Source organism: Barbus barbus (genome assembly GCF_936440315.1).
Source record: "Barbus barbus genome assembly, chromosome: 2".
Classification (NCBI taxonomy): Eukaryota; Metazoa; Chordata; class Actinopteri; order Cypriniformes; family Cyprinidae; genus Barbus; species Barbus barbus.
Genome location: NC_136730.1, coordinates 46,290,455 through 46,316,938, shown reverse-complemented (window position 1 = coordinate 46,316,938; position 26,484 = coordinate 46,290,455). Strand labels below are relative to the sequence as shown.

The following is a 26,484-nucleotide window of genomic DNA, read 5'->3' as shown; positions in this document are numbered from 1 at the left end:
TACCTATATCCAGACTTCATAGGGAAAGAACCAATCAACCAGATCCAGAAATCATTATTGAGAGGAGAGCTGAGCTCTCAGAGCTTGATAATAAGCCACACACACACACACACACACACACACGGGTGATGCTGGCGCTATGTGTGTGTGAGTGTGCATTTTTGTGACAAATGAGGACAATAAAAAATTATACAAATAAATGTGTATAATGACACAGGTATGACAGATATTACACGGTGAAGGTGACTTTTCAGGACATTGACCCATGTCCCCACTTCTCAAAACGCTTATAAATCATATAAATCCGTTTTTTTTGGGAACGTAGAAATGTACAGTCTCCTGTGAGGGCTACGTTTAGGTGTATGGTTGGTGTAGGGCAATAGCACATACAGTTTGTACAGTATAAAAACCATTACACCTATGGGGCGTCCCTACTTTTCACAAAAACAAACGTGTGTGTGTGTGTGTGTGTGTGTGTGATAGATACACCATCAGTCAAGCATGTCATTCTCTCAGCCAGCAGTGAAACGCTCCATCTAACATTAAAATAAACAAGAGCTCATCTGGGTGTCTAAATGTCATCAGTCCAAAATAAAACACATAAACTAACCCAGAACCACTGAGCAGACAGACAGACGTGTTCAGCAATCAGTTATTTACTCAGGTGACTCTCACTAAGAAATATGTCATATTGTACTTCATCCCAAAATCAAAAGAAAATATAAAAGAAGAAAACTAAAGGACATTTTGCATATGCCTTGTCACTATATATATATATATATATATATGTATATTTGTGCATCATTTTAATTGACAATTAAAATAACAACCCTCCATTCTCATTACTCGAATGCAAAATATTCATTCTCAGTTTGATTGTTTTGTGTAATACAGAAATGAAAGTTATTTTGATTTCAATAGATCAGCATAAATCACAGTAGATATAGATACAGCAGAAAACAATTATCACCACACTGCATACTGAAAATGTCCTCTGTAACTGAATGAGTGTTCTCACAGGCAAAAACGGTTCATAGATGCAGGTTCAGTCCTGCAGTGTTTAGTGTTTCGCTGAAGGACTGGATGGAGAAACATCATATCTTCAATTCCCAGCCAAGTTCACAATCCACTACAACATTAAAGACCACAACAAACACTCTGTTTCTGACCAGCACTGCTGAGAGAGAGAGAACTGGATCTACCTTTTATAGGCTCTGGTGAAGCATGTGTGTACCGTAACCAGTAGAGGGCAGCATTTGTTCAAGTTTAAGGCTACAGCTGCGCTGTCATGAAAACAGTTTTAATAGTTTGACATAAAGCTGTGCAGCTGCAGCATTCAATTTTTGAATTCATTGAAAGCATAGCAACTTGAGATGTGATCTCATTTTCAAGGGGATCCTAAAAACACAAAAACAAAACATCACATCATAAAACTATACAAAACACACAAATACAGAATTAGTGCAGAGTCACAGGAATGACAATTAAATATTATCACTGCAGAGCTGCGTATATTGCTTACAAATTGTAATATGTTACTGATTTCCAAATTACATAACAAAAATGGGAGTTAGTAATGTAATACATTGCATTTCACATTTTAGATAATATAATGTGTTTGAAAGACCAAAGTCCTCCAAAAGATGTACTAATAAATGGTTAAATAACCACTGATAAATCTAATAAAAATGTGTGTGTACATCATTTGAACCAATGTTGAAATGTTGAGAAAACACTTAAAATGAAAATTATTTTTGTAAATCCTGTGCAATTATAGTCACCTGACTAATGACTGGTCTTTTTGTGAATGCCCACAAAACTGTAAGACTTTATGAATGTATGTACGCAGTAGGCTATTTTTAACAGTAATCTGATTATGAGCATTTTAAAATGTAGATTACATACCTGTCACAATACGCGGTCTACAAATACGCACGACGAAGACAAAGAAGATAGGTTAAATAATCTTTAATAAATCCACAATAGCGAGGTTAATTCCACGAACAGGCTGGAGACACACGTAGAGACATATATTCAATACCGGATGAGGATCACAGGACTACACTATAAATACTAAACCATATGAAGAAATTTAATGACACACACCTGAACTAAATGACACAATCAAACAAACTAGGTCACACAGAGCACATGGTGGAAGAAAACACAACAAAACCCAAAAGAGCTAATGGGAGGGATGGAGGGGGACTTAGGAGGAGAACACAAGGAGTGGATGTGGGATGGTGACAGGGACGGCGAAGGGTTGGCAGGAAGGCAGGCAGACAGTACAGGTGGAGGCTCTGGCAGAGGACAGACTCCTGGGAGGAGGACAACACACAGAGTCCAGGGCGGATCAGACGGAGGCAGGACCCACGGAGAAGACAGGAGGGAGCAGGAGGAGCCAGGCGGGACCCAGGCCATAGCCAGGATGGCGGCCCACAGTGGAGCCGACGGAGGGAGGAGCCGTGGTGGAGGAAGGGCTGACGGCTCCAAGGGGTAAACCGACGGCGGCGGAGCAGGTGGAGGAGGAGCCTGAGGCAGAGGCGGAGAGCAGATGAGCCAGGGTGACAGGGAGGATCCGGAGGGCCAAGGCGGAGCAGATGGCTCCGGCGACCGAGGCGGAGGAGGGGAATCCGGAAGATCGCGGAGACAGAGGACCAAGGTGGAGCAGAGGGACAAGGCGCAGCCTGAGGAGTGGAGTCCTGAGGTGCAGGATGGTCAACTACAAACTAAAGCAGAGCCGGAGGGACGCGGGAACCCAGCAGAGCTGGTGGACTGACGGGCCACGGCGGAGAGGAGGGAGCTAGGTGCCATGGTGGAGCCGCTGGGTCGAAGGGCCAAGGAGGAGTCCAGGACTCGGAGGCTGGAGGTGGAGACAAGGGATCCTCCAGTCATAACGCTGATGGAGACTGGCAGACCCGCGGCGATCCCACCGCACAGAGGAAGGGCTGAGGGTGAGCAGAGGTGGAGCAGAAAAACAACTGCACCTTTCATGTGCTGCTTTCATTTCGAACTTCATGGTTGCTACCTCATATTGCTGCTAATTAAATACCCTGTACAACTTTTTTGCACATTCTTTTGCACATTCCTCTTATATTACTATTTAAGTCAACAACATACTGACCTGCACATTTATATTTTTTATCTTTTATTTATTTTTATTTTTCTACTTTTCTTTTTCTCATATTTGTATTCTATATAATTGCACTGTCCTTGGAGCAGACCTGACTTACATTTCACTGCTGGTTATAATTGTGTATGTGACGAATAAAAAATCTTGAATCTCCTGAATCTTCATGAAACAGATCGTGGAAAATTATCTTGATTAAAAAGAGCCAAACTCACTATAATTTGTTGATTATATCTAAAGATATTCTTTATTGAGTTATAACACATCAAACCCCAAAGGCCCATACGTTATAACTTTCACATTGTTTTTACACTTGTCATTTCATTAAACATGCTCTGACTGTGGAAGATAGCACATCATTATTTACAGCAGATTCTCACAATTGAAATTAGTCCAAAATCAAAAAATCATTGCGTTTTGTGTATAAATAATACTTAAACCAATGAATCTAATAAATCCGTTGGAGAGCTTTATTGAACACTTGGCAAGTAAAATGTAGAAGCCAGCATTCTGTCTGCTTTATCGTTTTTATATATATATATAATTAGAGACCATTTTAAAGCTTAGAAATTCAGCTTTTGAATGCATCCAACCATTTATACCAACTGTTAATGAGTTCTGAGTAGCTATTTGACCTGTACATACATAGTCGCCTATATTATATATTATATATTATATATTGTGTATTTTTTATTTTTTTGCTGGTTTGTACATTGGTTATTTCTTGTTATTTTGTTTTCTTACCTGTGTCCTGTCCTGTTACTGTCTTTCTGTTGCACTGTGGAACTTCTGTCACTACAACAAATTCCTTTTATGTGTAAACATACTTGGCCAATAAAGCTCATTCTGATTCTGATAACAAAAATTAGCACATAATTGTAAACATAAGAAGGAAAATACATTTTAGAATGTACAATGACTCTTATTTTGAAGTGTTCTTGCTCCCCATTGATTCTATGTGTTCTCTTCCTTGTTTAGTTCCTGTTTTCCCTTGTTTATTTGCCCACCTGGTTTGTTGTCATGGCTACCCTTGTTAGTTTCCATAGTAATTCATAAACTCCTCCTTACCTAGTTAGCCATATATACCTACCACCTGTTTGCCATAGTGTACACTGTGCAGTTTTGGCCACGATTTGGTCATCTGAGACAAATTTAGAAAATCCTAAAAGATTCCTATAATCCTAGTGTGCTTCTCAAACAGAAGATATCCTCAAACGCCACTGAAAGCCGTCTCAATCAGAAGGACTCTTGGAAGGCAGCCTTCGTTTCGCGTCCTTCATTCAGCTGAATTTGAAGGATGTATCCTTCGCGACCGTCGATCACCCACAATCCTTTGTGCCCATTCCATTTCATGAAAATAAACTGAAGAAAAATGATTGGCCATTGTGATCAAATTTCCCAATCTCCGGCGTTCCTGTCCTCCGCTCATGGAAATCATGTTGGCTTTGTTCTGATAAACACTGGTTGTGCCGTGTTTTCACTGGTTTCATGTGGGTGTGTAGTGCTGCTTACACTACTCTTCTTAAATACACTGCTATTGCCGCCATTCATATCTTTTCATGACAGCCAACATCTCAACATCTCCCGGCGTGTAATACAGCTCACAGTCGCTCAACGTGTGTGGGTTTTTATCGTGTCTTGACTGTCGCTCAGATCCCGCAGTGTGACATGATCATCATGTACAGTCTGACAAGCAATAATCGTAAAGGACTATTAAAACCGCACAGTGTGCGCCCGGCTTTAGTCTTTGTCAGTCGTTGTTGTTGGCAGATTTTTATTTTTAAAGCTGAAAGTGGAAAAGCATGTAACCACAATTGTCAGAACTCAAGTATATTTATATCCAGCCGCATGTGCTCCGGCCTGCAGAAACGCTGCTTCAGAAACACTTTTTGATGGTCAAATATAAAGCATTTCTATTATTAGTACATCTGAGTGGGACAAAGTTTCTCTAACTATATTTAAACATTAAACACGTCTCTCAGTCTGATTTCAAACACTTCTTACAAAGTGTTTTTAATTATTTAAGCAGGCTTAAGAAAGCTCAATAAAACATTCATAGCCATTAAAAACATTTTTGTACATATAACATATAGAAATTACAGTTGCACTTTATTTTACAGTACATGTACTTACAGTGTACTAACCTAAGAAGGTTCTGGTAATATAAGGTAACTACCTGGGGTATAGTTAGGTTAAGGGGTAGGTTCAGGGTTAGTATCTAGTTATTGTAATTACTATAATAAGTACATAGTATGTACATGAGGAACAGGACTGTAAAATAAAACGCTACTGAAAATACACTAAAATGGCACTGAAAACATTTCATTTCATTCATTATAAAAATACTTATTTTGCTCCTTAAGAATAATAATAATAATGATTAAAAAAAGAGAATATGCAATATGATATCTAAAAATGTAAAAGGCATCATGCATCGATCCCATCAAAACTTACAGCAATTACTGATTGAACCAATAATAAATAATTATAATTCATACTTAATATATCAACTACAATGAACTTCACAATGTGAGAAGAGAAGAGAAGAGAAGAGCAGAAGGAGAAGAGAGGGAGAAGGAGAAGGAGAAGGAGAAGGAGAAGAGAAGAGAAGAGAAGAGAAGAGAAGAGAAGAGAAGAGAAGAGAAGAGAAGAGAAGAGAAGAGAAGAGCAGAAGGAGAAGAGAGGGAGAAGAGAAGAGAAGAGAAGAGAGGGAGAAGAGAAGAGAAGAGAAGAGAAGAGAAGAGAAGAGAAGAGAAGAGAAGAGAAGAGAAGAGAAGAGATGAGATGAGATGAGATGAGATGAAGTTGAGGATGAGGTCTGTTCATGTGGTGGTTGTCCTGTGGTTCACAGCAGCCTGAGATCAAACAGAGTAAAGAAGAGTAAACACGACAGTAACAGACCACAGGTCATCTGATTCATGGACTATAATATAATACAAATATTATTCCACTCATCATTTTATCATTAGTACAGATGCAGAAAAACTTTATTGATAAAGGTGAATATCTTTAGCAACATGTTCCTTTATTCTTTATTGTATGTTTAAGATTATTCTTATCAAGTAAATAAGAGTTTCATCAAATGTACAAGGACACATTTAAAAGATTAAGCTACTTGTAATTTTAGTCTTGTTAGCACCAGATTTCAGTTCCAGCAGTGATGATCTGTCTGTCTGAGCAGTTATCGTGCGTCTCTGAGAGACTGGATTGAGACTCGTGTCTCTCTTAGGGTCTGTTTACACCCGGTCACTTCCAGAGCGGTTCAGCAACAGAACTGTGACTTCCATAGGCTTCCAGAGGTACTGAGGAACGCAGAAGTACAGCGTATCGTTATTTCCAGCACTGAAGACAATTCATATCAGTGCTCCTCAAGCATACTCCCCAGAATGAAGTAAATACAGCATTTTTGAATTTTTTTGGCAATCTGGCCAGTAGTGGTATTTTATGAAGCACATTATAGTTCCCTGTCGATACTTCACTCGTACTGCGTCGCTAGACGCTATGGGGAAAACTCCTTTTTCTCCGAGGACTGAAGACTTTTTCAATCACGCAGTGTGACTGCACGGCCATTGGTTTGTGTAGTACTAAAAAACGAACCAATGGCTCGTCAGCGGCGCGGCACGAGCCTATGGCAGCAAAGCCCGCCAGCGCCCGCCAAAAGGGGCGGGGTCATCTGGCTATATAAGCGGGCGCTTCGCCATAGGAAAACAGATCAATTCTCCTTCTGCGACGACAATCATCCCTTCGCTGACACTCGAGACTGGAAGACACTCGCCGTAGAAACGCCTCGCTGCGGATAGAAGCTGCCTTTTCCTCTGCGCCCTCTCGCTGCTCTGCCTGCTCTTCGAGCTGCTCCAGCGACCTGTGCAGATGCCAGCCTCGTCCCCTGTGGCCATCCGGTGAATCTAAAATCAAATTTCTCTGAAAGAGCAAAATTTCAAGCGACGTTGTTGCAAATGTCGCACTGCGAGTGTGGCTCGCGCAGGGAACTCTGCACGATGCAGAAGGGCAGTGAGCGCTTCTCCTCTGTGGGCAACGCCCACACAGACTGCGCGTTCACTGAGACAGAATGCTCACTCGAGTATGAGTCTCGCTCTTCTCCACTCGCTGGCCTTCTAGCAAGGCAGCTCCGCTCTTCCGTTTCTCCTCTCTCAGCAAGCTCGGAGAATGAAACTATAGAGCCACGGGGCTAAGTAACCGGTTTTGAGTGATCCCACGCCGGCTCAAGAGCCCGCGTGCTCACTCTTACCGTGACGCTCTGATCTGCCGGTGTTTTTACACGTGAGAATCACCGCCCCTCGTTACATGAGCGGCTATATCCTCTTGGGCGGACCGGTGTAGAAAGCTATCTTTGACAGCTTTGCGTGTGCGTGTGAGTCGCTAAAGCTGCTCCCTCACAAACAGACTGCTTTCGTCGAAAGCCGCCCCTGATTCGCTCGCTATAAGGTGCCACCGCCTTTCGTGCTTTCATGTTCCTCTCCTCCCAGACACCTCGGAGGAAGGAACACTTAAATCGCGGAGCGGAGCGATCAGGCTTGAGTGATTGCACACCGGTTTATCTCGTGTGCTATTTTCAGTATTAAGCTGTCCTTGCTGCGCTCGCGGTTATCCTACTTCAACGAAGTTGGCCCCGCCTCCCCTGCTCTCGTGTTTCTATATCAATATCAAATCGCGGGGTTGAGCGTTCAGGCTTGAGTGAATTTACGCTGGCCAAAGCCCCGTGTTTCACTCTCCATACAGCTTTGATCTGACAGCGTGACAGTCTGTGTCTTGCCCTGCCTCCCCTCGTCCGCTACGAACGGATCTGATGGGATGCGTGCATCAGTTTTTAATCTGCCAGGGTGGTTTGCACCCCTCTTCATCAGCACCCCTCTTTTAATGAGTGGTTTGATCTTTTTAGGCAGATCGATAGAAAGGGCTGTCATTATGATTATCTCTGTCAGGTTCAGACTCTCACCACCCAAATGAATTCCAACACCCTTGCCACACGGGCCGAGGCCTGACAGGCCATCCCTGAAAAAAAAAAAGAGCAAATTTCCTCTTCCAATTACAGAGTGTGTCGAGTTCCCACAAGGCGACTCACCACCCGAACTAATCCAACCCCTTTCCACACGGGCCAAGGCCTGGCGGGCCATCCCCGGAGTGTCACAGTGGGTTCTGGGGATTATAGAAAGAGGTTACACACTTCAATTCGCTCGAAGACCCCCGCGGTACAGCGGCAGGGTCCCCACCTTAGTGCAGAGCAGCAACGTTCACGTTCTGCGAGCCGAGGTGGAGAAATTGCTGGCAAAAGGAGCTATAGAAATAGTTCCCCCAGCTCAGAGCGAGTCAGGCTTCTACAGCCGTTATTTCCTCGTCCCCAAAAAGGATGGCGGCCTCCGGCCCATCCTTGATCTCAGACGTCTGAACCGCGCCCTCATGAGACGGCCGTTCAGAATGACTACATTGAAGCAGATCCTCTCGCAAATTCGCACAGAGGACTGGTTCTTTTCACTGGATCTGAAAGACGCTTTTCACATCCAGATAGCCCCCCATCACAGATGATTCTTGAGATTCGCCTTCGAGGGTGTGGCTTATCAATACACGGTCCTGCCCTTCGGGCTGGCTCTAGCTCCCCGCACTTTTACGAAGTGCATAGACGCGGCTCTCTCCCCTCTGAGACAGATGGGAATCCGTGTCCTGAATTACCTCGACGACTGGCTCATTCTGGCACAGTCAGAGGCAGAGCTGGTAGCACACAGGTACCTCATCCTCAGGCATTTGGAGAACTTGGGACTCAGGATCAATTTAGCCAAGAGCTCCCTGTCCCCCAGCCAACGAACTTCGTTCCTGGGGACAGTTTTCGACTCTGCCCGCATGACGGCGAAAGTCGCACCAGATCGCGTTCTGGCCATACGGCAGCTCGCGGCTTCCTTCAAGATTGGAGCCTCCTACCCACTCAAATCGTTTCAAAGGATGCTTGGCCTCATGGCCTCTGCATCACCAGTTCTTCGGTTGGGCCTTCTCATGATGAGACCCCTTCAGTACTGGCTGAAACCTCTAATTCCGCCTCATGCGTGGCGTCATGGACGCATTCGCGTCAGCCCTGCTTGTCAGCCCTGGCCCCCTGGAAGAACCTGCGATGGTTCGAACAAGGCGTGACAATGGGTTTGGTTTACAGAAGGAAAGTTGTTACAACAGATGCCTCCAACACAGGTTGGGGAGCTCTGTGCAATGGCAATCCGACCTTCGGCTCCTGGACGGACGCAGAAGGACAGATGCACATACTGCCTCGGAATGACGGCAGTATGTCGAGCTCTTCAGTTCTTCCTGCCAGTCCTGAAGGGACACCACGTGCTAGTCCGCTCGGACAACATGACGGTGGTGTCATACATAAATCGCCAGGGCGGGCTCACCTCGAAACGCCTTTTCGAGATGGCAGAGCGCCTCTTACTATGGGCACATCTCAACCTGCGTTCACTGAGAGCAGCTCATGTGCCCGGCGTACTGAACCAAGGAGCAGACATGCTCTCTCGGAACAACGTCCCCTCAGAGTGGATGCTCCACCCACAGACGGTTCAGGAAATCTGGCGAATCTTTGGCAAGGCAGAGGTCGACCTCTTCGCCTCCAAAGACAACTCTCACTGCCAGATTTATTTTTCGAAGAGCAAGGACGCGTTGGCCCACGAATGGCCCAACCTCCTTCTATATGCTTTTCCCCCGATTGCTCTGATTCCTCATGTAATCAGGCGAATCAGGGAATGCAAGCACAAAGTGCTTCTAGTGGCCCCACTCTGGAAGAACCAGCTTTGGATCCCGGAGTTATCTCAGCTGCTAATAGCGGCTTCGTGGCCCATTCCCCTGAGGCGAGACCTCCTCTCTCAGGCGAACAGAACGATCTGGCACCCCCAGCCCGAGCTGTGGGACCTGCATCTATGGGCACTCGATGGGACTCAATAGATCTCCCCGAGAATGTCCTGAATACCATTGAACAGGCTAGAGCCCCGTCCACGAGATGCCTCTAAGTGGTCGGTTTTCTCCGCCTGGTGTCAAGCCCGCGGTGAAGACCTGACAACATGTGACATATCAGCGATATTGTCATATCTACAAGAGCTGTTGGACAAGGGCCGCGCCCCTTCCACGCTCAGAGTCTACGTGGCAGCTATAGCAGCTTCTCATGCTCCCCTACATTTCACTGCTGGTTATACTCTGTATAATTGTGTATGTGACAAATAAAAACTCTTGAATCTTGAATCCTATAGCCGGACAGTCGGTGGGCCGGAACAACCTGGTTGTCCGTTTCCTGAGGGGATCTAGGAGGCTCCATCCGCCCCGACCCCTCACAGTCCCTGCATGGGACCTGCCCACGGTCCTGAGAGCCCTCAAGGGCCCTCCTTTTGAGCCACTGCAATCTGCAAGCTTAAAAACACTGTCGCTCAAGACCTCTCTGCTACTAGCGTTAGCATCGGTGAAGTGAGTAGGTGACTTGCAGGCTCTCTCTGTAAACCCTGCCTGTCTTGAGTTTGGGCCTAACGACTCTAAGGTCGTCCTAAAACCAAAACACGGCTATGTCCCTAAGGCGCTCTACACTCCGTTTAGAGCCCAGGTTATTACGCTCTCTGCGCTCCCCTCTTCTGAGAATGTACATCGAGCGTTCCGCTCCCTTTAGGCAGATGGAACAACTCTTTGTTTGCTTTGGCGGCCGCACCAAGGGGTCTCCGGTCACAAAGCACAGAATATCTCGATGGTTAGTTGACGCTATCGCACTAGCATACTCCTCCCTGGGCCTCCAGAGCCCCATTGGAGTGAGAGCCCATTCCACTAGAGGCGTGGCCTCTTCTTGGGCGTGGTCTAGTGGTGTGTCCATGGCAGATATTTGTGCGGCGGCCAGCTGGGCCTCACCGTCCACATTTGCCAGATTCTATAGCTTGGATGTCCCAGCCTTACAAGCTCGGGTTCTCTCTGTTTAGAGGGCACACGCCTGTCTTAAGCGGTCCCCTCAGGCATTGCCTGATTGTCTAGGAACGCTCTTGGCCCCATTTCTGGTGCTGAGGCTGTACTTATGACCGTTGAAACGATTTTTAGGCTGGACTGACCTCTAAGAGTTTGGTCCTCATGCCTCCTGCAGGATTCTTCTTGCTTATAATTGGTCCCTCTGAGCCTTATTGCTCAAGGCCAGTTTATGTTTGTCGTTTCTCTTCATGGCATGGCATTATTGTATTTGTTCCCCATAGCGTCTAGCGACGCAGTACGAGTGAAGTATCGACAGGGAACATACTCGGTTACTAACGTGCCATGCAGCTGCACAACTCAGGTCGTCGCTTCAGTCGAATTGGCCTGTTTTCCTATGGCGAAGCGCCCGCTTATATAGCCAGATGACACCGCCCCTTTTGGCGGGCTCTGGCAGGCTTTGCTGCCATAGGCTCGTGCACCGCCGCTGATGAGCCATTGGTTCGTTTTTTAGTACTGCACGAACCAATGGCCGTGCAGTCACACTGCGTGATTGAAAAAGTCTTCAGTCCTCGGAGAAAAAGGAGTTTTCACCATAGCGTCTAGCGACGCAGTACTCGTTCCGTATCTAAGGGAACCGAGGTTACGTTAGTAACCGAGTACGTTAATGTTTATCATTAGATAATAGAAACTTATACTATAATTGCAGTTAGTTAACGAGAAACAGCTTAATAGTGACCATAACCAGATGCTTTAGTCTTTCTGTAGGAGGTTGAGTCCGTTTCAGTAAAGACTCAATACAACAAAGAGTTTTACTGAACGCAACTGGTTACCTTGTGTTTTTTTAACATTATTTTAAATAATAATTATATAATTAATAATTATTTTGTATGCTTGTGTGAATATCATTAAATAATACTGCGTAATTAACATTTTAAATGTAACTTTTTAAAAAATGTAAACCTATAAAAACCAAGTGTTTGATTATGTCTAAATAAATATGCATTCAAATGCAAAACTAAATAGACAAATTGGCTGTATTTATTGAATAATCATACGGGCGTCTAGAGGTTAAACCATGGCATTACATTTCAATATTATTTTTCCAGCCACCAAATGTGTGATATTTGCATCTTTGGACTGGAATTTAAAAACGTTTTCTCTATTTTAAACCTAAATACTAATTGTAATATAAATAATAAACAAAAAAGTGTTATTTTAAATGGTCATTCATGGATCATAATTATTTCACAAATTATTTAGTACTGTAAATCTCCTCAAAATATTAACTAAACAGAACTGAATTCAAATGCAGTACAATTATTTAATTGATTAAAAGTTACACTTAAATTGTTTGGTCACATCTGACTGACAAGGAGTATGAGAACATATTAATGTTGTCTCTTTATCACTGCCCAGAATAAAATACTATTGTAAAACCTAATCAGCGCAATTATCAATACACAATCAATGCACATTATGTGTTCATAATTACTAGAAATTGCTTCAAATATAGTGAAACTGCTGTCTATCCTACATGAAAAGGGATAGTTTAATCAAAAATTTAAATTCTGTCATTAATTACTCACCCTCGTGTCGTTTCTAACCCTAAGACCTTCGTTCTTCTTCGGAACACAAATTAAGATATTTTTGATGGAATCTGAGCTCTCTGACCCTTCATAGACAGCAAGGATATTATCATGATCAACGCACAGAAACGTAGAAAGGAGATCGGTAAAATAGTCCATATGACATCCATGGTTCAACTGTAATTTTACCAAGCTACGAGAATACAACACGCATCGCCACAGACGAGTATCAGAGTATCTGTTCAGCAAGCCGACGCAAGTAAACCTGAAGGAACATCACAGACGCTCAACACAATCTTATCTTTCCAGTGCTGATGCCGCTCTCTCTCCTGTGTGAGTTTCAATTTTGTAATTAGCTGATAATGAATAAAATGCAGCGCTCATCTGTTGGTTTCATTGAGGTGAACTCTGATAAATTTGCGTATAGCGCGGGAACTGAAGAACGGATTTATATCTGTTTTGCGAAGACACGTTTATGTGTCCAAGTGTACATGGAACCGTGAAGTGAGCAGGTGTAAACAGGCCCTTATATTTATGACACTAAACTGACTATTATTTCCTACATCGCTGTGCTCATTACCTCGTTTCTGTTTATCACTCCATACTTTTTCTTCACAAAATATAACATTTTATACTCAAATCAATGTATCTGGCATGTAGCTGTGTAACAAACATCTGCGGTTTCTGGGTTTAATTTGTGACGATGAGCAGCTGATTGAATGTCATCACTTACAGAACAGCCACTCACTTCTTGTTTCTGGTTTCACGTATCTGGCAGAAGACAGACGGGAGAGTAATACAGATTAACAGAAAGACAGAAAAAGAAGAGAATGTTGTCTGTGTCGCCGCCGCACCTGCGGACTGAAACACATGAAACCAGAGCTCCTTCAGCTCCTCACCAAGATCTGATTGGTCTCTTCTCACTGAGCAACAGAATTTCCTGATTTAAACGTCGAAATGACATCTCAAACAAAACAAGATTCAGTTACAGCCATGATCTTAATATTATCTTTGATAAATGCCTGGACTTGACTCAGAAATACTGATTGAATCTGTTTGTGCTGTGATGGAGGAGAGCTGAAGGAGTTCATGGGTGAAGGAGTTATTTTCCATAGACGTGTCATTTAGAAATCTTGTTTACTCTTGTTTGTGTGTGCTTGAATATATGGTTTATGAGGGTATTAAAAATAAACCTGGTGGACACTTGCTCTGTGTGTGTTATACTCACATACAGACGTCAACAGAACTGTTGGCTCTTCCAGCCCTGATTGGTTGCGTCTGCGGTTGGCAGCCAGCGAATCTGACACAAAAAACTGGAGTCAGATCATCTGCATCAACATTTCTGTTCACATGCACAGGTTTGCAGCTCACCAGCTTTAGAAACAGAGGGTGAATACTAATTTATAATCCTTTCCAATAGCTAATACAACTCAGGTAAAGGAAACGCTTGTAGTTTAGCAAACCAGGATGCCAGTATTGGGCTATAACAGCATATCATTCACTGCAATTAGCATCTTTACTAATGTTTGATAATTTTTTTTAAAGGCTGATGCTGATATCTTGTAGAGCAGAGTGGATATAAACCTGATACTGAAACATTTTTAAATCATTCGTAATCAGTTTGAGAAACTTATCTGTAACACTTATTTTTTGCACTTTATTTTAGTATTTTTTTCCCACAAATAAAGAAATTGTAGAAAAATTAAATGAACTCATTAGTCTTTATATCAGGCCGTTCTTTAATGAAACTGGTACTTGACAGCCAAACAGAAAAACTTTCTGCTGAATCTGATAATTAAAAAATGCCTTATATGCCAATATATCTTTGAACCATTAATCTTTATAGTGCAGGCAAAATTCACTTTTACATGGTGTTCGCATATAAATGTGTGTTAGCGGTGTATGACATCATACTGCTTAGGCCCCGCCCACACCTGCTGACGGACTGTCCTGTATTAGCATATCTCCACCCTCAGCCAGTTGTGGGCGGGGTGAGCAGCAGCTCATTAGCATTTAAAGAGACAAGCACCGAACGGCTTGCTGTGAACAGAGCTGTTTTTGACGGGGTAAAAAGGGTGTTGTTTTACACTACCATTGAGGAATTGTAACCAAAATGTTTTGTAGACATTTCCTGAAGACCCTATAGAATCATACCAACTGTGGAAAATGGGCATCCGATGTCAAGTCACCTTTATTTATATAGCGCTTTTAACAATACAAATTGCGTCAAAGCACTTAACAGTATCAAATTGGAGGACAGAGTGTCAGTAATGTATAATAATAAGGTTAAACATTAAATTTTCAGTTAAAGGCATTTAATTATTGAATTCAGAGATGTCATTGTCTAGCTCAGTTTAGTTTAAATAGTATCTGTGAAATAAAATTGACAATAATCACTAGAAATTAAGTGTCCCCAACTGAGCAAGCCAGAGGCGACAGGCGATGTCCCCTTTAATAAATTATCAGCATCCACGAGCCACACGTTTATGACCCTGCAGTGTGTTTGTGGGAATGGCGCAGCTGTTTAATGCAGGAAGGTGTGTTACCTGAGCGTGCAGTGAAGAGCTGTAGGCGTATGCCGGTGGAGGCAGTTCAGCGGGGTACAGCGGGTAAGACGCCCACACCTCAGGACTGCTGGTGTACAGCGCAGGAACGGTCAGCTCATCTGCACAAACAGCAGGGTCAGCGTGAGTTCGGCTGCCTTAAACTTCATATAAATGTGTCTTAGCAGGACAGTCCCACCATTGTGTCCATGTGGACAACAGAGCAGGTGATTTGAGCCTCAGAAACTAAAGGACCACTAGGTAGAGCGCATGTGTCCACACTCACTGTCAATGGAGAATATCTGAGAAGCTCGATCTGTGCACACGACATGACACACTGACTATGAATACAGGCTTCAGGATTTGATTCGTCTGAGGTGTCTGAGAGCCATTCACACAAATTATTTCATATGTGTAGGTCCTAAACATGAGAGCCAAATAAAGAGCAATGAGACCTGACAGAGGAGTAAAGTGCTTTGGAAGTCAGTAGATAGCTCTCAGATCTGCAGGATGTTTTGTGCTTACAGGCTCTCTGGGAGTTTGGGTAAGTCTGCAGTCTAAGTTTTTAGATAAAGAGATCAAGTCTAGATATAGTTAGACAAACGCTTGTGTATGTTTTACTCACAGGGCTCTCGACTGACACAGGGAGGGCCAGGACTCTGTCTGGACGGCGAAGGGTTTGGTATTCCTACTAGTTTGCTCTTGGCCATCTTGGTATTGGCTTTGGCAAACTCCAGCCGTAAGGTCTGGGGAATATCCGGGTCAAAGTGGACGCCCTGACAAAGAGGAACAAACATCTAAACCTTTATAGCAAATGTGCTGGATCCATCTCATTCTCACATCACACTCGACTCACGATATGAGCTTGACATGATGTGTGCTTTTCATCTCATTCATAACGCAGAGGATCTCAGGTCTGTTCCGATGGGTCACAGGTATCAGGGAAAACAATGCTATAAGAAATGCTGAAGAACATCATTCCAGACACCACAGATCTACTGCAGTTTGTCTACCACCACAATAGAAGCAGTATTACACATGCTTCATACCGCTCTGACCCACCAGGACAATAAAAACTGTGTTGTGAGACAAACATATGTGGATTTAATTCTGTCATTCTAACCAAGCTGATCACGAGCTGCAAGATCTGGACCCTGGACTCCCTCACCAGCAGACCCCAGCGGTTTGGATCGGCAGTGAAACCTCTGATCCTCAACACTGGCAATAATAGTGTTTGCTGAGAGTCTGATCACCAGTGATGATGAGATGGTGCTTCTAATGTCAGTAAATATAAGGAGCCGGCAATCACACACCCATTCATATCAGAGCGGGGCAGCGGCTTCAGATTTTCAGGGAGGATGAAATGAATTGAATAATGCTGAAAATCAAGTGTACTGCATTTTCACGTGACAAAGAAAGTCTGCTTGTGGAGGTTTGTGTTTTGTGGGGTTAAACTCAGACGACTGGAGGCGCATGCAGACAGCTGTTCTTGCACATTAAACACTTCTGCAGTTGATTTTTCACCAATCGGTCAGAACAATACCAGGTCAACCTCTAATGTAATGTTACATCAGAAACAAACAGATGAACTATATTAAAAATACTTTTCAATACGTTTTCTGTGTGATGCAAGAAATAGTTCATCTGTGAGTCAAAATAGATGTCAAGTTTAGATGAAATTCACACATCAACGCCTGCAATCACAAACTAACCGTTTTTTGTGTAGTTCATTTCAAGACAGTAACCTATACAAACACATGGGAAACAAGCGAATACAAAAAGCCATTTTAATTAATAGCGTCTTTCATTATGTGTGCATCTAATTTGAACTTTTATTAACTGCAGAGCTCAAACGCTCTCAAGGTCAGTCTCTCCTGTTCACACTGAGATTAAAACCAAATCCTGGATCAATGAAAACAAGAGAGGCAGATGAAGCTCTTTAATCTATGGATCGTTTTCAGGGAAAAGCGGCATCTGGACAGATTCCCACAACTGCTGGTATGAAGAGCTCAAATCTGTGCGTGTGCGTGTAAGTGTCTTCTGTTAGAATCACCACACAAGGAGCCTTTGGTCTTTTTTTAGCAGTGTTATGTTGAGATGAAGCGTTAAACTTACGTTCAGGGCATTCTTAGCGGCCTCCGCCTCTGAGCGACTGTCAAAACTCACAAACCCCACCGGCTGCAGAAACACAAAGAAATCAAGGTAAGAAGAAGAAGAAGCTCTTCAATCCACTCAGAACAGCAGTCTGAGAGAGAATCATGACTAACTACCAGTGTTGGGGAAAGTTACTTTTAAAAGTAATGCATTACAATATTGTGTTACTCCCTAAAAAAGTAACTAATTACGTTCCTTAGCTACTTTTTAAGGAAAGTAATGTGTTACGTTACTTTTGCGTTACTTTTTAAATATGAGCAGGGCTTGATTGTTTTTAATACAAGAAATTACATTAATACAAATGTAAAAGCCCTGTATCTTGTGAAGGAAGAGTAAATTCACGTCTGTAAAGTAAAACTCAGGATAAGAAGGTTTAACACTCTTCGGCAATAAAAAAACAATGAAGTACAATTGTTAGTTTATCTAAAGTCATTTATGCTTATTAGTATGGTTGAACTGGATCATCAAAGGTCAGCAGCAAAGACATTGGTTAATAAAATGGGATTAGATACATTTGTGTTGTTTAACATTTAATTATTGCAGGTTTGCGTCATATTCTGAGTTTGCATTTGACATTTTTTAATTCATTTTGATGAATACTAAATCTGTTTTTTGCGAGTGGGATGAATTAATGCACATTCACATTTAGATCTATAGTAACAGCATGCTCACACAGCGCACTGTCAGTCAATAAATGGGGAAAAAGTAACTGGCGTTACCTTTTTGAAATAGTAACTCAGATATTTTCTTGTAAATTAAAAAGTAATGCGTTACTTTACTAGTTACTTGAAAAAAGTAATATTATTACGTAACTCGCGTTACTTGTAATGCGTTACCCCCAACACTGCTAACTACTGAGACACAGAGACGACTGAGGGAAAGTCAGCATGAAATTATATTCAAAGCACATGTGAGTTGTTTTCACTGTTTTAGTAGCACTGACCGCTGTCACTGATAGAACACTGCCAGACTGAGACTGATCGCTAATAAACCAATGAACTCTAGTCTGCCACTGATTGAGCCTCAAGGACACAAACACAGTCAACATTAACCTGGATAAACAGAAAGAATATTTTCTAACCTTTACATCTGATCCTAACTTACACACGGTTCTTTGGCGATATTAGTGAGGACACCATAGACTTCCACTGACTTTCTATCAGCTAACCCAACTAACCCCTAAACTCACCCATCACACAAACATCTGAAACACATCAGCAATGTCTGCTGGTTGATTTATAAGCCTTTTTAACTAGTGAGGACATACATTTATATGTTTTATTTTATTATTTTTCATTTATGATTAACATAAATGATGTAATGACACTCAGGAGTGGGCTAATATTTCAAGTTGGACACACACTACTATCCACAATGAAGAGACGGCGGCTGAATCAGACAATGGAGATAATTACCCATAGCCTTGTTTGTCCAAATTTATGTCCCTCAAAGAAACAAGTAAAGGTTACGTTTTTTTTGTAAGGAGTATTTGCAAACCAAAGATTAAAACGCTGGCTATGTTAAAGACATCAAGCACTAATTCAAAGGTATTAATTCAGGCGAGTAATTTTAAATGTATTAATTGTCCTGCTTTTTCTACATCAGATGCCTGTGTCATTACTTGATTCTCACTCATCAATCTAATCAGTCTCAGTTCTGTAATTAACCTAACAGAGTTAGAGCTGGCTCCATTGCTTTGCAAAGCATCCGTTGATCAGAAAAGGAAATTACAAAAAGCTCAAATGTTTAATCCTTTCAAATAAAGAAATTAAAACCTAATAATTGCTGTAAATTTATGACTTTATAAGTGATAATTAATATACTCTGAAACATGCCTTTATTTTGTAGTGAAGTTGTGTATTACACTATCAGGCTAATACATTTCTGTCTTGCATAATAATAATAATGAAGCTTTATATAAAATCATTAGTAATTTTCTCTTTGTAATTTTTGCTTTTCCCCCATTTAGTCGGTCTTCATTCAGAGATTTCATCCATCTAAACTGAAAATATTAGAGAGAACGCAGCAAAAATTCAGAAATAACGCTGCCGTCACACACTGGATGGACAGGCATACAAGGATGAGTAAAGTAAGAGCTTCTTTATTAAACAAACTGAAGGCAACCTCAACAGGTAAGTGCAATAACTGAGATTTCAACGAAGCTCAATAAACTGAGGAAACAATCGTCCTTATCATTCCCTTTAGTAGAATCAACTGGAGGAAGACATCCACAGGGATCCAGCAGGTAAGAGATAAGACAGACGAAGAGCTTGTAACCTCAAGACCAGACAATGAGGGTATGGATTGAGTGCAGTCATACAGGGAGTAGTGATGGGTCGTTCTTAAAAAATTTGTTCATTTTGAACGAATCTTTAATGTGAGTCGGGAAGAACGAGTCGTCTCGGGGAGTGATTCGTTCAGTTGCGCATGCGCATTGCACAACATTCTATGGGTCCTGTACTGGAATTAGTTCGTCGAGTCTCGTTGCATTGGTTAAGCGTATGGAGCTGTCACGTGATGAACGAAAGACTCAAACCCGAGACTCGGTAGGTGAACTAATCAATTCTCTTTCCGGCTCAGGCTGCATTGGTTAAGTGTATGGGGCTGTCACGTGATGAACGAAAGACTCAAACCCGAGACTCAGGAGGTGAACTAATCAATTCTCTTTCCGGCTCAGGCTGCATTGGTTAAGCGTATGGGGCTGTCACGTGATGAACGAAAGACTCAAACCCGAGACTCAGGAGGTGAACTAATCAATTCTCTTTCCGGCTCAGGCTGCATTGGTTAAGTGTATGGGGCTGTCACGTGATGAACGAAAGACTCAAACCCGAGACTCGGTAGGTGAACTAATCAATTCTCTTTCCGGCTCAGGCTGCATTGGTTAAGCGTATGGAGCTGTCACGTGATGAACGAAAGACTCAAACCCGAGACTCGGTAGGTGAACTAATCAATTCTCTTTCCGGCTCAGGCTGCATTGGTTAAGCGTATGGAGCTGTCACGTGATGAACGAAAGACTCAAACCCGAGACTCGGTAGGTGAACTAATCAATTCTCTTTCCGGCTCAGGCTGCATTGGTTAAGCGTATGGGGCTGTAACGTGATGAACGAACGACTCAAACCCGAGACTCAGGAGGTGAACTAATCAATTCTCTTTCCGGCTCAGGCTGCATTGGTTAAGCGTATGGGGCTGTAACGTGATGAACGAAACACTCAAACCCGAGACTCGGTAGGTGAACTAATCAATTCTCTTTCCGGCTCAGGCTGCATTGGTTAAGCGTATGGGGCTGTAACGTGATGAACGAACGACTCAAACCCGAGACTCAGGAGGTGAACTAATCAATTCTCTTTCCGGCTCAGGCTGCATTGGTTAAGTGTATGGGGCTGTAACGTGATGAACGAAACACTCAAACCCGAGACTCGGTAGGTGAACTAATCAATTCTCTTTCCGGCTCAGGCTGCATTGGTTAAGTGTATGGGGCTGTAACGTGATGAACGAAACACTCAAACCCGAGACTCGGTAGGTGAACTAATCAATTCTCTTTCCGGCTCAGGCTGCATTGGTTAAGTGTATGGGGCTGTCACGTGATGAACGAACGACTCAAACCCGAGACTCAGGAGGTGAACTAATCAATTCTCTTTCCGGCTCAGGCTGCATTGGTTAAGTGTATGGGGCTGTCACGTGATGAACGAAACACTCAAACCCGAGACTCAGGAGGTGAACTAATCAATTCTCTTTCCGGCTCAGGCTGCATTGGTTAAGTGTATGGGGCTGTCACGTGATGAACGAAACACTCAAACCCGAGACTCGGTAGGTGAACTAATCAATTCTCTTTCCGGCTCAGGCTGCATTGGTTAAGTGTATGGGGCTGTCACGTGATGAACGAACGACTCAAACCCGAGACTCAGGAGGTGAACTAATCAATTCTCTTTCCGGCTCAGGCTGCATTGGTTAAGTGTATGGGGCTGTCACGTGATGAACGAAACACTCAAACCCGAGACTCAGGAGGTGAACTAATCAATTCTCTTTCCGGCTCAGACTGCATTGGTTAAGTGTATGGAGCTGTCACGTGATGAACGAACGACTCAAACCCGAGACTCGAGAGATGAACTAATCAATTCTCTTTCCGGCTCAGGCTGCATTGGTTAAGCGTATGGGGCTGTCACGTGATGAACGAACGACTCAAACCCGAGACTCGAGAGATGAACTAATCAATTCTCTTTCCGGCTCAGGCTGCATTGGTTAAGCGTATGGAGCTGTCACGTGATGAACGAACGACTCAAACCCGAGACTCGAGAGATGAACTAATCAATTCTCTTTCCGGCTCAGGCTGCATTGGTTAAGTGTATGGGGCTGTCACGTGATGAACGAACGACTCAAACCCGAGACTCGAGAGATGAACTAATCAATTCTCTTTCCGGCTCAGGCTGCATTGGTTAAGCGTATGGAGCTGTCACGTGATGAACGAACGACTCAAACCCGAGACTCGAGAGATGAACTAATCAATTCTCTTTCCGGCTCAGGCTGCATTGGTTAAGCGTATGGGGCTGTCACGTGATGAACGAACGACTCAAACCCGAGACTCGAGAGATGAACTAATCAATTCTCTTTCCGGCTCAGGCTGCATTGGTTAAGCGTATGGGGCTGTCACGTGATGAACGAACGACTCAAACCCGAACACTTGTCAGATAAGAGGTGGTGCGCAAATCATAGACTAAAGACCCAGGTAAACAATGAATTAATATTATTGTTATCATTTTTATGTTGATGGTTCTATTCTGTTTTATATTTGTGATTTTTGAGCTTTAATAAAAAAAAACTAATAAAAACTGAATTAATATTTTCTGCTTCTTATAGCATTATAGTTTTGTATTGTTTGTAGTGTGATAAACGTTTGCATAAGTAGTAGATGTGTTTGGAAAGTAACACGTAACATTTGAATTATATTTTGCTAAAATGAACGAAAAAAGATTCGTTAATTTTGCTGAACGAGACTTAAAGGTCCGAGTCGGTAAAATGATCTGAACTTCCCATCACTAACAGGGAGCTTGATTATTGGCAACAGCTGAGGAGGATTCCCTCATGGAGGTCAGGTGTGAGTGATTATGATGGAGTGCAGGTGAGTGGCAAGAGGGATGCTGGGAAATGTAGTGCGGTTCAACTGGTGACTGTGACGGCTGCCTTTACGTGCTATCGGAAATTTCATATTTCCCAATTATGAAGTGGTGATAACGAGCTTGTCGTATTCAAGTGCTTAAATGTCGGAAAGAATAAAAAGTAGCATCCCATTGGTTGACAATCATATAAATATTAACCACACTATACAAGCAGTTTGCTGACTATTCGTTTCGGTCAAATACATGCTTATTTCACTGCTTATAAAACATACAATATGCTTCGCATGATCGTTCATATCTAGCCTATAAATACACTACTTTAGCGACAAGACAAAGGGATGTAGTTGTTGTGAGAACAGCATTAACAGCAGCAATGGTTGTGCCCGCCATGTTTAAAGTTTATGACCCGCCCAACTCAGAAACTTTGGTATCAAAATTATTTCAGAATTTCCCAGTAGTAAATACAACTTGAAAGGCTGTTCACGTCCAGTTTCCGATTAGGAAACTCGTAATTACTATAATTCTGATAGCAGGTGAAGACAGCATGAGATGACAACACCCTCCATTCAAGAGCTGTCTTCCTGAAGCTTGTCCAGGTCAGATCAGTATTTCATGAAGGATGTGGCACCAGGGTCCCAGGAAAACTTCAACAAACTGGTGCTGATTTCTGTTATTCAGGGCTTTATCCCCTCAGTTGAAAGGGAAGAATTTAAAGAATTACTCAAATAGATACTGCCTTTAAGACATGAGATGTCTAGAAAGACACTGGTCAAAATGTTGGATGAGCAATACACTTCCATGAAGGCAGATATATGTGAAGTTCTGTCTGAGCAGGAATAACAACCACAGAGACGAGGTCTGTTAATGACGAGCTATCCTCTGGACAGATTCAGAGACACTCACAGTCTCCTCAGGGGCTTTATCATGTCCAGGGATCAAAGGAAGACACAGAGATGCTGGAAAGAGTTCACATGGAGCTCAGCACTCAAAGCTAAGCAGCGTTAATCACTACAGACAACGGTTGGGATCGTGTGAAAGCGTTTGGTATGTTTGCAGCTGAAGAAGAGGTAACTGAAGATGATGAAGAAACCGATGGAGAAGCAGATCTTGAGTTTACCGATGATGAGATGATATTCATCAAAGAATACATCAAGATGAGATTGAACTGGAATGTATCGATTCAATACATTTACTTGTGTAAATATTTTGAGTGTTTCACAGAATCCCATATGTTAATAATAAAATAATACCATAATTATAAATATATATATAGCAGGTGCTTCTGCTTCATTATGAATACAACTGGAGTCACCTGCATTGTGTTCTTGCCTGCTCTTATTAGTCTGAAGGACACTGCATCTCAATCCTGGACTGATGGCGTGAAACTGTTCCTGTTATTACTAGGACCACAAGGTTCTTTTTTTTTTTAAAAGCATTCTACCCTTTGTAACACAAACTGTAAGATCTTGATCCTTGGAGGTCATTGTTTTTGGATGAAGTGGTATATTTTTTAAGTTACTTGAAAATGTTGTTATTGCAATGCTAAATGTGTTTAACTTTGACTTTTATTTCTGACAGTCTGAAATATTAGAATATTGTGTGTAATAAAACAATAGTCATTGACATCATAATTATCAAATATTTTACTGAAAGCATTCCAATGTTTATTCAGTTATTTGTAATATACATCATTGGGGTGTAGTTTCAGTGTAGCTAACTACTTCAGAAGAAGAGAAGCTTGACTGTGGCTAAACTACTGTAATTGATGAGTAGTTTGTAGCTCATCAAGCGAGTTTCAGAGAAGCTTCCCAACACTGATTATCAGTGAGAGCTTCTCACAGACAGTGCTCTTCATATTAACTAACCCTGTGTCCTCATTATCTCACGGGAAGTGTGTCTCCACATCCTTCATGCTTTTGAAAGAGATACGAAGCATTTCTAAAAATACACACACTTCCAAGTATTGAAAGCTTCACAAAGAAAGAAAGAAAGAAAGAAAGAAAGAAAGAAAGAAAGTAGTATGGCATGTTATGGAGTAACTAGCTAAACTCAATCTAAAACTATGTTAAACAGGTTTTAAACTCAGTCCTTGAGATCTAACAGGATATAAACTAGTGATTAGAAATGATGAGTGAATATGTGCAGGATCTAAACATATTTCACAGCTCCGCTGAACATCTCCATCAGCCGTCGTCTTATAAAACAACTCACAATACATCCACCTTGCAAAATCACAGCAACCAACCAAAGCACCCTAGCAACACCCTAAACACCATCCACAACACCCTAGCAACCACCTAGTACACACAAGCAACCACATAGCAACAGCCTAGCAACCGTCGGCTGTGTCTCTGCTTGACTGCAGAGCTTCAAATCTCAAGATTTATAAACGACTGCGAACTTGTTTAACGCGTTCTCAAGTTAGTCTCAACAAACCTCTGTTATCTAGTTAACATTGCTGTTTCTAATATAACATCTGAGGGAGTGACACACATTTCAGTTTTAGAAAACGACTTTAGAAAGCCCTGGAAAAGTGAAAAGGGCCCACAGAGAATAATGCATCATACAGGAATAATACGTATACTGATTCATATACTCAGAGGAATCAGATATTTCTCACCTGTTTGGAGGTAAATTTGATTAAGGACCCTTCGTAACCCTAATGAAGAGAATCAGAAATGAAACACAGCTCATGTTGACAGTAATTTAATTTCATTCACAGAAAGAAAACACTAAATCTAAAAAAAGTAAATTTCTGTAAATGCAGACTGTTAAAATTGTTTTTTTTTTTAAAGTTCAAACCTGCTTTAAAACCCAGCAACACAACTGTATAACTTTACAACAGCAACACTGCTTTAACAAAAAAAGCATAACAGCAAGATGTATTTGACATGAAAACAAAGGTTTCAGAAATGCTGTTTAATCGTGACATCAGTAAACTGTCTCAAACACATACAGTATTGAGTTTAGTTAGGAGACACAACAGCTCTTCTGTGGCTTTATAGCTAAGATTTTGCAGTTTTGCTAAATCAGACAATATTGTGTCTAATACCACAATATTAACTTCTTCTTCTTGAATTGTTGTAAATAAATATCACATTAGCAGCTGGTCAGTGTTCAAGAAATGCTGGGAAATCACTCTGTGAAAGCCTAGAAGAGCGATCACTGACAGACAGGAGAAAAGCCATGTTTTACAGAAGAAAAAAAACCTTTCAAAGCTGCTATACTTCGAGGATCTTGATAGAGATGTAGTGGAGTGAAAATTATGATGTTAGTCTTGCAAACCTAGTGAAGTTAAAGTCATAAGTATCCAGAAAAAACATATTAATACTGAAGTAAAGTACAGATACGGGAAGGTGTTGTTAAGTACAGTAATCATGTAACTGTACTTAATTTCTGTCCAGCTCTGTCTTGTGGATTCAGATCAAACACACGCACCTGGAAAGGCCTGAATAACAGGTAAAGCTCTCTGGGTTTGATGTCCAGCGGCAGACCACTGACAAAAAGAGTCCTGACCTGAAGAAACAGGACACTGCTTCAGGAGAAAACATCTCTGCATCTGATAAACTGATCTTAACAGTTTACCCTTATGAACATTAGCCATGATTTTACTACAATAAAAAACATGCTTACTAGTTAAACCATGGTAACCACAAATTAGCCATGGTTTTGCTACACTAACCATAGATTAAGCATGGTATTTATAGTAAAACTGTGACTACAAATGGTAACCAGTACACCAAAAATCATTTTCGTGATCAACCCTTCACAATATTAGCGAGCTTTATTCCCTGTATGTCTGGATACAGGACTAGAGATCAAAAGACAATCATAATGACTGAGAAAAGTACAAGAGATCCATGACAGAGATTAGTTTCTCTGAAATTAAGAGTAACTCACCTCTTCTCCTGGGCTGCTGGGCTCATTCTCGCTATTATTGTTCATTCTGGAGCAGAAATAGGAAATTATAATCATGAGCTCGTGCAGCGCGTCTGTCTCCCCTGCGCGCTCCCGCGGTCAGAGGC

General features: G+C 42.1%; 1 protein-coding gene across 3 annotated transcripts; it reads right to left on the bottom strand.

Annotated features, from left to right (window-relative positions):
• Nucleotides 1-5,115: 5,115 nt before the first annotated feature.
• rbpms (RNA binding protein, mRNA processing factor) lies at nt 5,116-26,484 on the bottom strand. Of its 3 annotated transcripts, none has more exons than XM_079442576.1 (9): nt 26,360-26,484; nt 25,898-25,975; nt 25,080-25,118; nt 17,307-17,369; nt 15,817-15,967; nt 15,195-15,313; nt 13,877-13,948; nt 13,382-13,419; nt 5,116-5,985 (listed from the first exon to the last, which is right to left on the bottom strand). In XM_079442576.1, the coding sequence occupies exons 1-7, from the start codon at nt 26,432-26,434 to the stop codon at nt 13,886-13,888; spliced, it is 588 nt and encodes a 195-aa protein (XP_079298702.1). In that variant the 5' UTR covers nt 26,435-26,484; the 3' UTR covers nt 5,116-5,985; nt 13,382-13,419; nt 13,877-13,885. The 3 variants fall into 3 exon arrangements, with proteins under 3 accessions (XP_079298702.1, XP_079298703.1, XP_079298704.1); XM_079442577.1 differs by having other exon boundaries at nt 13,397-13,419; XM_079442578.1 differs by lacking the exons at nt 25,080-25,118; nt 25,898-25,975 and having other exon boundaries at nt 26,360-26,472.